The following is an 11295-nucleotide window of genomic DNA, read 5'->3' as shown; positions in this document are numbered from 1 at the left end:
AATTGACTTAAGGAATAAACCTGATAAAGCAGGGCTAATATGTGAAAGGTTAAGATAGTTGCCTTCCCATCAAGGATTGGGGTCACCATCCCAGTGATTCATAGGATATTAGAGAATTTCCATCACAAGAAGCTATAGTAATTTTAAGATAGAATTTGATATGATCTATATATTTCTCAAGTCTAAATTATTATGGACTGTATTGCATATCCATACATACGCATATTAAATGATATTAATTTGATTTTCTTTCTGAACTAAAAGATTCCATAGGAACATACCCCTGTTTTTTCCTACTGTTAATGAAAATTTTTTTCACCTTTAGTCTTTGAATTTAATGTCTATTTACATATAATGCTAAAATTCTTTTAAAAATGATAAAAATTCCAAATGTTTGTAAAATAGATTATTACTGATTTTTCTACATGAGATAAAAGGCAAAACAAATTACATAACAGATGTAATTACTTAAAGATAGCATTTGATATAGAGCTTTTCACCCTCACTAAAATCATATTAGAAGGTCTCTATGTGCAGCTAGTTGGATGTATATCCTCTCTTGTGTTTGCATGGCTTTATGATGTGAGAAATCAATTCTTGTATGGTTGCTACTTGACTTTCTCTCCAGAAAACTGTTTCTTGTATTAGGTTTTGATACCATTTGACGAGGAAGCTTGTGAACCTCTCAACCTGATAATGCAAGTTGCATTAAATGGGACATCATTCCCAGTAGCTGGTAGATGGACAATTTGGTATTCTGCAGCATGAAAGATTGAAGTCCAACCACTCCATCATTACTTCAGAAGAAATTCTCTTCAAGTGAAAAAGTGGAAAAGGAGGTATTTTGTTCTTGTATGAAATGGAAATGGCTTTCAATACTGTTTTCCTTATCTACGCCTTGATTTTTTTCTTAAGGAAACTTAGACCATTTACTGAAACAGGCATCTTTTAATTTGGTGACCAACCCCTGTATTCTTAACCTGTTTTTGAAAAAAATTGAAACCTAAGACTCAGTATGTCAGAGGTAGATTCTTCCTGTTGTGTATGTGGTCGTTAGGTTAGTTGTACACATTTTGCTACTTATTAATGTTTCTCTTTTCATCTCTGCTTTTGCTTGCATCTGAGGAAGAGACAAGCTAAAGCAGAGAGGACAGACAGTTAATCACTACTACCGCCAACATGCTTTTACACTTTGGTCTTATCAATGAGATAGGGCTGAAAACCAAATCAAAACAAGACACAATATCCTTCTCTCTGTGGAGTATCAATGAATTAATCTCACTGGATGAGAAGCATTGGTTGGATCAATAAGACATTTTCCCACGTTTCCCTGCTGGCCAGAAAGACTCCAATTTCTACTTTTGCTATTAATTGATTCAAATTATATGAGATGGTAATGTTATAAGGAAATCATTCCATGGGGCTCCCAACATTCCTTGTTAACTCTAACCTGTTCTTGGTGCGTTTTATTCTGTAGTACATATTTGGCATTAGGTTCATTGTGGGTTTTTTTCTTTTTCTTTTTTGTCTGTTAAAAATAGTACCAATTACTTCAGTTATACACAGTGTTTGTTCTTGAGTCTGTAGCATGTTAGAAAATTCTTTTAATTTTTTAGTAGAAACTATATTCAAGACACTCCATGGTTTTTTCCTGATATCTTTTTAGATTCCTGAATAGGCACTGTCTATCCCACTATTTTGCTTATATCCCTGCTAGACTAAGAAATCTCTAAAGCCAAGCATTTAGTTGAAACAAACTTTATTTTTTACTCACAAACTTTAGCTTATTATTCACATTCTTCCTAGGATATGTGGTAGCTCTGACCATTAGGATGAGGCTCTAAGTACTCATTTTTGGAAAGAGGAGGCTGAGAACTGTCATAATAAAGCCACATCCAGTCTTGTGTTCTCTCATTTCCTTGTGCTGTTCATGGACATTTTCACTTGTCCATGGGATTGTAAGAACCCCGAGGGCTGTGCTTATTTTTGCATTCACCTATGCCCAGCCCTCCTTTGGTAGCAGGACATGCACTCTGAATATGTTCTTTAGGTAAATTGAAATAGCCGTGTGTGTGTGTGTGTGTGTGTGTGTGTGTGTGTGTGTGTGTGTGTGTGTGTAGTTTTTCTGTCTTCAACACTTTGAGGTTATCTGATAAAATCACACTTTGCTGGCGGCTTTGAGACATAAAATTTGAAATGTGAGCAGGAAAATTGGGTACTTTAATGCTTTATTTTGCACTTCTAAGTTAGATAGTGAATTTTAAAGGAAATTCATCCCACCATTAGTTTATTAAGTATATACAATATAAAAAATAGACTCTACAGCAGAAGGCGTGATAGTTTCATCTATCTCTTATGTGTTATATGTCACCTTGGCAGGGTTGATTCCCCACTCATTTTGCCTAAATTTGGGTTTCTATACTTTCTTAGGTCTAGGATTAATGACTGACTTATAAGGTTGATGATGGTGAGTGACCTTTGAACACCCCGCTCCGTCCTATGTGGATGTGATGTCTACATGGCTCTGTGATGGCATGGCTGTCATTTTATATTTATTACTTATGTTCCCTTGTCATTTTGATTTTATGATGACAAATCCACAATCTAGAGTTGCCATGCCTCATTGATATCAGTTGGGTGCCTCTGGGCTTTCTCCTTGAGCACACTTTCAGATTTCTTCATACTGTAAATCATCTCTGACCCCAAAATAAATCATTATGAATACTATGTTCATCTCTGGGAGAGACAAAATCACTTAAAGTAAATGCTCCCCCCACCTTATTCATTTTTGTTAAATATTATTTTTAAAAAAGTTTGTAGAATGTACTTTTGGGATGTCACATAATTTAAAAAATTCATTTTCTTAAATCTAGTAAAATGTGTTCTTTTTATTGTATAGTTTTTTTTTTTTAAATTGATAAACACATTAAATGGGACATTTAGTTTTTATTTTAACCCAAAATGGTAGATTTTGGCTAGAAGTTGCTTCTTCTACTTAATGTATATCAAATATCTTTTTCTTTTTCTAAAATTAGTTTTATTTAGATATAATTAACAAGTAAAAATTGCATATATTTAAGGTATACTCCTAGATGTTGAGATATATGTACTTATTGTGAAATGATCACCATAATCAAGCTAATTTACATATTTATTACCTTACATCTTTACCAATTTCTTCTTCTTTTTTTGTTGTGATGAATACATTTAAGTTTTACCCTCTATACAAATTTCGGGCACACAATACACTATTATTAACTATAATCATGACACTGTACACTAGATATCCAGATACTAGAGGACTGGTACAAGAAATTCATGCATAGGTAGGGTCCCTAGGCCTGGCCGGTGATCAAGGCCAATCTGTGCGGTGACCAGTGGGACAATCGGGGGGTGTGGTGGCGTTGGCACCTGCCTTGGTTGGCCTGGGGCCTGCGGGCTGGGGGCAGCTCCTGCATTGAGTGTCTTCCCCCTGGTGGTCAGTGCATGTCATAGTGACTGGCCATTCTGCCTTTGATTGATTTGTATTTTAGGCTTTTATTATATAGGATTATTCATCCTGCATAACTGAAACTTTGTACTCTTTAACCACCTCCCCATTTTCTCCACCAGCATACCCAGCCCCTGGCAGCCACTTTGGTATTCTTTTCTTCTATATACTTCACTTTTTAGATTCCATGTATAAAAGTGGGATGCAGCATTTGTCCTTCTGTGTCTGCTTTATTTCACTTAGTATAATATCCAGCAGATTGTTGCAAGTTGAAGATTTTTCTTTATTATGACTGAATAATTCTTGTGATATATATGTATATCATATTTTCTGTATTCGTTTATTGAACAAAACATAAATTGCTTTCATATCTTGGCTATTGTGGATTATATTGCAGTGAATGTGGGAGTGCAGATATCTCTTTCAGATACTGATTTCATTTCTTTGGGATATATGCCCATAAGTGAGATTGCTGGATCATAAAGTAGTTCTATTTTTAATTTTTTTTTCTGCAGAACTGTCATACTGTGTTCCATAGTGGCTGTGTTAGTTTTCATTTCCAACAGTGCACATGGTTTCCATTTTCACCACATTGGTGTCAATACTTTTTCTTTTATATATAATAGCAATTCTAACACGTATGAAATGATCATCTCATTGTGGTTTTGCTTTGCATTTCCCTGGTGGTAAATGATGTTGAGCATTTTTTGGTCAATTATGTGTTGTCTTTTGCAAAATATCTATTTATGTCCTTTATCTATTTTTTAATGGGACTACTTGACTTTTGTTTTTGCTATTGATTTGTTTATGTTCCTTATATATTTTGGATATTAACCCCTTATCAGATATAAGATTTACAAATATTTCTCTCCTATTCCATAGGTTGCTTCATTTTATTGGTTACTTCCTTTGCTGTGAAGAAGCTTTTTAGTTTAATGTAGTTCCACCTGTCTACTTGTGCTTAGTCGCCTATGCTCTTGGTGTCAAATATAAAAAAAATCCTTGCCAAGACTGGTGTCAAGAAGTTTTTTTCTGAGACATGGAAGTGGCTATGGAGCATTGAAGGTCATGCTGGCCTCCCTGGTTTGAGTCTTTCTGGTTTAATTCTGAGCATCGCAGACCACATTGCTCCACAGGGAAGCCTTAGGGTCACTGCTAGCATTTAAATCTCCATACCTGCACTGCCAGGAACTCATTGTTCTTGACTCTTCTGTGACAAAGGACAACACTTTCAGCATTTCAGGGTCCTTCTGACTGAGTGTGGTGGAAACAAACAAAAGAACTGTGCTGATACTTTTGAGGTACATTCCTATGATGCAGACATAACTCCTTAATATCAGGTCACCTGAGAAAACAACGAAGAGCAGGACCAGGAACAGGAGGACATGGCTGATGCTCAGGGACCATTAACCTTCAGAGATGTGGCTGTAGATTTTTCTCAGGAGGAGTGGGAATGCCTGGATCCATCTCAGCGAAAATTGTATGTAGATGTGATGTTGGATAACTATGAAAACCTGGTATCCGTGCGTCTTGCTGTCTCTGAGACAGATCTGGACACCGTTTTTGAAAAAATGATGAAAAATTGGGATGTGAAGGGAAAAATGACGGTATTCACCCACCCAGCTATGCCATCTGAAGACAACCGGGCCTTATTGCAAAAGCCAGGAATAGAAGATTTGTACTCTAAAATAATACTGAGTGCATATAATGGAAACAGAAGTTATCAATGCAATGAACATTGGAAAAACTTAAACCAAGATTCAAATCCTTATAAACATCAGAGAACTCAGATTCCAGTGAACCATTATGAAGGTGGAAAAGTATTTGACCAAATGTCAAATCACAGTAAAAATCAAGTTATTCAAATTGTGGAGGAGACAAACAAACAAAGTAAATGTGTCAGATCATTTAAGCGATCTTCAAATCATATTGAACAAGAGAATATGTACACTGCAGAGAAAGGTTACAAGCATAATCTACTTGGGAGAGTCTTCAGTCATATGTTCAATCGAAATAAACATAAGGAAATATGTACTGGAGGAAAACCTTACAAATGTAAAGAATGTGATAAGTCATTTAATTGGCCTTCAAATCTCAGGGTGCATCAGGTAATTCATACTGGGGAGAACTTTTACAAATGTAGAGAATGTGGCAAAGCCTTTAGCCAGTCCTCAAATCTTACTAAACATCATAGAATTCATACTGGAGAGAAGCCTTATAAATGTACAGAATGTAGGAAAGCCTTTAGCCATCCCTCAAATTTGACTAGACATTATAGAATTCATACTGGAGAGAAGCCTTATAAATGTGCAGAATGTGGCAAAGCCTTTTGCCATTCCTCAGACCTTACTAAACATCATAGAATTCATACTGGAGAGAAACCTTATAAATGTGCAGAATGTGGCAAAGCCTTTTGCCAATCTTCAGACCTTACTAAACATCATAGAATTCATACTGGAGAGAAGCCTTATAAATGTACAAAATGTGGCAAAGCCTTTAGTGATTCCTCAGTCCTTACTAGGCATCAGAGAATTCATACTGAAGGGGAGCTTTATAAATGTACAGAATGTGGGAAAGCCTTTAGCATTTCCTCAAACCTTACTGAACATCAGAGAATTCATACTGGAGAGTAGCCTTATAAATGTACAGAATGTGGGAAAGCCTTTAGCCATCCCTCAAACTTGACTAAACATTATAGAATTCATACTGGAGAAAAGCCTTATAAATGTACAGAATGTGTCAAAGCCTTTTGCCATTCCTCAGGCCTTACTAAACATCATAGAATTCATACTGGAGAGAAGCCTTATAAATGTAGAGGATGTGGTAAAACCTTTAGCCAGTCCTCAGCCCTTACTAAACATCAGAGGATTTATACTAGAGAGGAGCATTATGAATGTACAAAATGTCACAAAGCCTTTAACCAGTGTTAAAACTTTATTGGAATTCAGAAGATTCATACTGGAGATAAGTCTTAGAGATGTAAAATTTTGTATCAACACTCAAAACTTAACATCAAGGAATCCATACTAGAGAGAAACCTTAGGAATGTAAAAGATAAAGCAAATTCTCCAAACATCATTCATGTCTTACTGTACATGAGAAAATTCATACTAGAGAGATACTTGACCGATGTAAAAAGTGTGGTAAAGCCTTTTACTGGCTCTGTAATTGTACTAGTCATCAGATAATTCATTTTCAAGAGAAACCTTATAAATGTGGAAAATATGGCAAAGCCTTTTTTGCCACTCAGAAATTACTGAATATCAGAAAATTCACACCAGAAGCAAATGTTACAAATGTAGAGAATGTGGAAAAGCCCATCATCACTCCTTAAAGCTTACTTGTCATCAGATTATTTATAGTGGAGAGAAACCTTACAGGTGTAAAAATTTTGGAAAAGTATTTTCTTGGTATTCTTGCCTTCCTAAGCACCAATTATCTCAATCGTGAGAGAAGCCTTACAATTGTGAAGAATGTGGTAAAACTTTTATTATTGGTGTATTATGAAACATGAGACAAATCATAGTGGAGAGAAGCCTTATATGTGTAGAGCATGTGGCAAAGTATTTAAATGGCATTCATGTCTTACTGTTCATGAGAGAATAATTCATACTGGGGAGGGTGTAGCAAAGCCTTTTATGAGCACTCAGAACTTAACATCACAGAATCCACACTGTAGTGGCCTTATGAGTGTGGACAATGTCATAAATCCTTTGAACACCATTCGTCTTACTGTACATGAAAGAAGCATTCATTCTGGAGATGAACCTTATAAATGTAGTGTATGCGCCAAGCCTTTAATTAGCAATGGTGTCTTAGCCAACATGAGAGAATTTATACTTGAGAGAAATGGTACAAATGTAGAGAATGTTGCAGAGACTTTAAGCTGTGCTCAAAACTTACTCAATATTGGAGAATTCATGCTGGAAAGAAATAGTTAAATTGTGAAGAATTTGGGCAAACCGTTAATCATTATTCAAGCCTCACTCAACATTTGAGAATTTATACTGAAGAGTAGCTTTAAGTAAAAAATGTGTCTAAGTCTTTAATCCTTATTTTACCTTACTCAGCATCTGATAGTTCATATTGGAGAGAAGCCTAACAAATATAAAAAATGTTGCAAAGCTCTACCAAGTATGCAAACCTTACTCAAAATCAGAATACATTCTAAAGAGAAAAAAATACAAATGTAAAGAATGTGGAAAACCCTTCTTTCAGCATTTACAGCTTATTTTACATGTGAGAATTCATAGTAGAGATAAACCTTAAAAAGAAAGACTGTAGAAAACCATATAGCTGGACCTACACTCTCATTGTCTATCAGGGAATGCACATGGGGGCAGAATTATATGTTCATAGTAAAGAATGAAAGACTTTTGTCCAAAATATATACTTCACAAAAGCTCAATTATGTCTGTAAGTAACATTAAGGATGTAAAAAACTTAGCAAAGTATGTAATTGAAAATGAATTTTTAAATAGAGAATTCACAGTTGAACATTAATAATAGTTTTCAGGTATTACTTTAAATCAGAATACTTACTATAGAGAATTATCCAAAGTTTAAAAAACTAGATAATGATTTGTAAGTGTGTTTTACAATATCAAGGGGATGTATGTTTAGATATGTATAAACACTTAGAATGTATCCTACTTTATATTGATAGTATTTGAGATATTTTGAGAAGGAAATATTAATATGATTCCACTCTCATATTATGTTACTGTATTTTTCTTCCTACTGTATGTGAAATCATGAGGTTGATTCTTGCTGCCTTAAAGATCTGTGAGTCTTGTCTCTAAGGTGGGTTTCACTCATATCTGCATTTCCATTAAAGATTGAGGACATTCTAATTCACAATGAATTAAGAAATCTAAAAAAAGATATTGTTTGTGGTTGACTTAGAGCTTTGTTGCATGTCACCATGAAGAGCATCTTTTATTGCATTAATGGAAATCATAAGAAAACTATGAATATTAACTATTTTTCCAAATATTCTATGGAAAATATGATATCAGCTCATTAAAATCCTGATGTATTTAATAGAAGTCATAGATAGAAGTGATGAGCATAAGTTGATGTGGTTGGAACAAAATAGTGATCAGGAATATGTGAAAAAGTATAGACAATTCATCCCAAAGTGCATAAAATAATTGTACATCCATTGTTGCTAAACAATTAGCCTCTATTTTGAAAAACAAAGCCCACCTATGAGATCACTAAATCACAAGTAGAGATACACCTCTTAAGTAATTTTGTAATTTTACAAATGGTCACAAAATTGGTTTGTCATGCTTTATTTAGGTTGTGTGAACTTATTACTTTAATAAAGCATAATCCATTTTTTTTAAAAAAAGCCTTTTCCTTATTGCTGTCTCCTAATAGTTTTAGTTGCATGGCCTTCTATTTCTTTCACTTTAATGAAATGCTTGTTGAAAAACATAGGCAAAAATTCTTGAATTGTAATCAACAAAATAATATTAAAAATAATTACTTGCTAATTCCACTAAATATATTTTGAGTATGTTAGGATACTCTGTATTTTAAATTGATATCTAGAAATATTAACTAGCAAAAAAACCTGACACAGTAAATGGTATCAATGTGAACACCATGAACAGTTTATATTATTCTTACTACATTTGTACATTTCTTCCTCTACTGAGGCAACATCCTTTGATTCTAAAAAATTACTTTAGACTATTACTATTTCAGCATTTTTAATACCAAAGAAATTAATACATTCTTAAAATTGTAAGATTTCAAGATGTGTTTTTATTTCACAAGAAAATAAGTTCTTTGCAAAGCAAACTCATGTCACTAAGTAGACTTTTACACACAACTGCAATGGGTGATTATTTTTATTTAGAATAAGAATTTCTAGAAACATCTTTATTATTTCAACATTTCTGAATTAAGAAACTTATTCTCATAGCAACAGAAATGATTTTTTGAATTACCATTCTAGTAAATAAGTAAACATTCTCCAGTTTTACTCATTCTTTATATTTTTTACAAGTTTTATGGAGTAACTACCTGACAATATACTTTTAATTGCAAAAGCTACTAGCGTCTATGGGTATTTTTGACATTGTGTATCTAAGCAATATCTTTGAGAGACATTGTATCAGAATGTTTGGATCTGGCAGGTGTAGCTCAGTGGATTGAGTCTTGTACCATGGTCAAGGCACATGCCCAGGTTGAAGGCTTGATCCCCGGTAGGGGTTGTGCAGGAAGCAGCTGCTCAGTGTTTCTCATCAATGTTTCTATTTCTCCCCCTTCCTCTTTTCTCTCTTTAAAAAGAAATTGATAAAAACATATTAAAAAAAGATTTGACTACTAGTACTTAAGTCTTCATATAGAAAGCCATTGTCTATGAAATGCGATTTCATGGAAAATTAAAGTTTTCATTTTTTAATCAAAATATCTCTTTCAATGGCTTGTCATATGTCTGAAAATTTCACTAGTATTCAGTTGTAATGTGTTTTTGTTGTCTTAATTAAGATTCCAAAATTATACTATAAATGAGAAAATACATGGTACGAATGAAACTACTAAAATCTCATTATGTTAATCATGGATGATGAATCAATTATAATCATAGCTGAAACACATAGGCTGTGTCAGATTTATACTGAATATGCAAGTAGCATCTATGATATAAACATAATTTATAAGATGAGCTACGTTGATAAGCAAATTAGTTATCTGTGATACCTGTTAGATAAGAAATGAGTCTATATGCTGAATACAGATGGCCCATAGGGAGCTAATATTCAAGATATAAAAATATACAGGATGCACATGAAGCTTTCAGTATTAATAAGATCTTAAACTTGCCACCTATTGGTAACAACCATTATGATGCTCTCCTGACTACAACTGTATTTTGACCAAGAAGCTCATGTAAAATCCACAGCTCCTCTTCAAGTTACAGCTGTGACCTGCACTCTCCAATAGAGCAACCATGTCTTGGTTTTATACATTTCTATTCATTAATCCCCCTCGAGCAAATGTCAACTCTGGATTTCACAACCACACCATCACAGAGAAGGCTGATATGGCACAAAGAGCAGAGCATCTCTACATATGAACATTGGGTGACCTGGGATTTGGGTAGTGTGTTCCTGCTACCCTGCTTGCTTTCTATACCATGTTAACTTGGTCCAAGATCTCTCTTTTCCTTTATTGAGTACTAGAGGCCCAACGCATGAAGATTCATGAAAGAATGGGCCTTCCTTCCCCTGGCTGCCAGCACCGCCTTCACTCCAGCCTGGAGCTGCCTTTCCACCTTCACTCTGGCCTGGAGTCACCTTCTGCCTTCGTGTGCTGCCCAGAGGTCTGGAGTGGTGGGGCAGGGCAGAATGCCTGCCTTGTCACCATGGTGATGACACAAGCATCCCAGCTCCTCCACCACCATCTTTGTCACATTAATTTGCATATTCCCTTCTTATTGGCTGTGGGCCCTGCAATCTTTGTCGGGAATTTATAGTCAATTTGCATATTCCTTCTTTATTAGGTAGGATACCAAACTAAATATTACATCATGCAAACATCATAAATATTTCTCAAATTTTACCCTTTGTACTACATACCTGTTTGTCTTCGTATTTGTTTTGAATAGGATTTTTATATTATTCAAAACAAATCTGAAACATTTGCCAAAAAATGTACATACCACATGTATTTTAACCGACTAGGCTTTGGGGAGGACAGTATAGTTCAGACAGGTCTGGGAGACCTTCGTTACCTGTGTTTCATCAGATGAAATGACTAAGGTGGGCTCTTCTCACCTTCACTGAAGC

General features: G+C 34.8%; 1 protein-coding gene across 1 annotated transcript; it reads left to right on the top strand.

Moving 5' to 3' along the window:
- The first annotated feature begins 4875 nt into the window (after nt 1-4875).
- LOC118663281 (zinc finger protein OZF-like) lies at nt 4876-6465 on the top strand. The gene is given in 1 exon segment (XM_036322729.1): nt 4876-6465. A coding segment is annotated over 1 exon segment (1590 nt).
- The last annotated feature ends 4830 nt before the right edge of the window (nt 6466-11295 follow it).

Source organism: Myotis myotis, unplaced genomic scaffold (genome assembly GCF_014108235.1).
Source record: "Myotis myotis isolate mMyoMyo1 unplaced genomic scaffold, mMyoMyo1.p scaffold_m19_p_9, whole genome shotgun sequence".
In the NCBI taxonomy this organism is placed as follows: domain Eukaryota; kingdom Metazoa; phylum Chordata; class Mammalia; order Chiroptera; family Vespertilionidae; genus Myotis; species Myotis myotis.
This window is presented reverse-complemented; position numbering and strand designations above follow the sequence as displayed.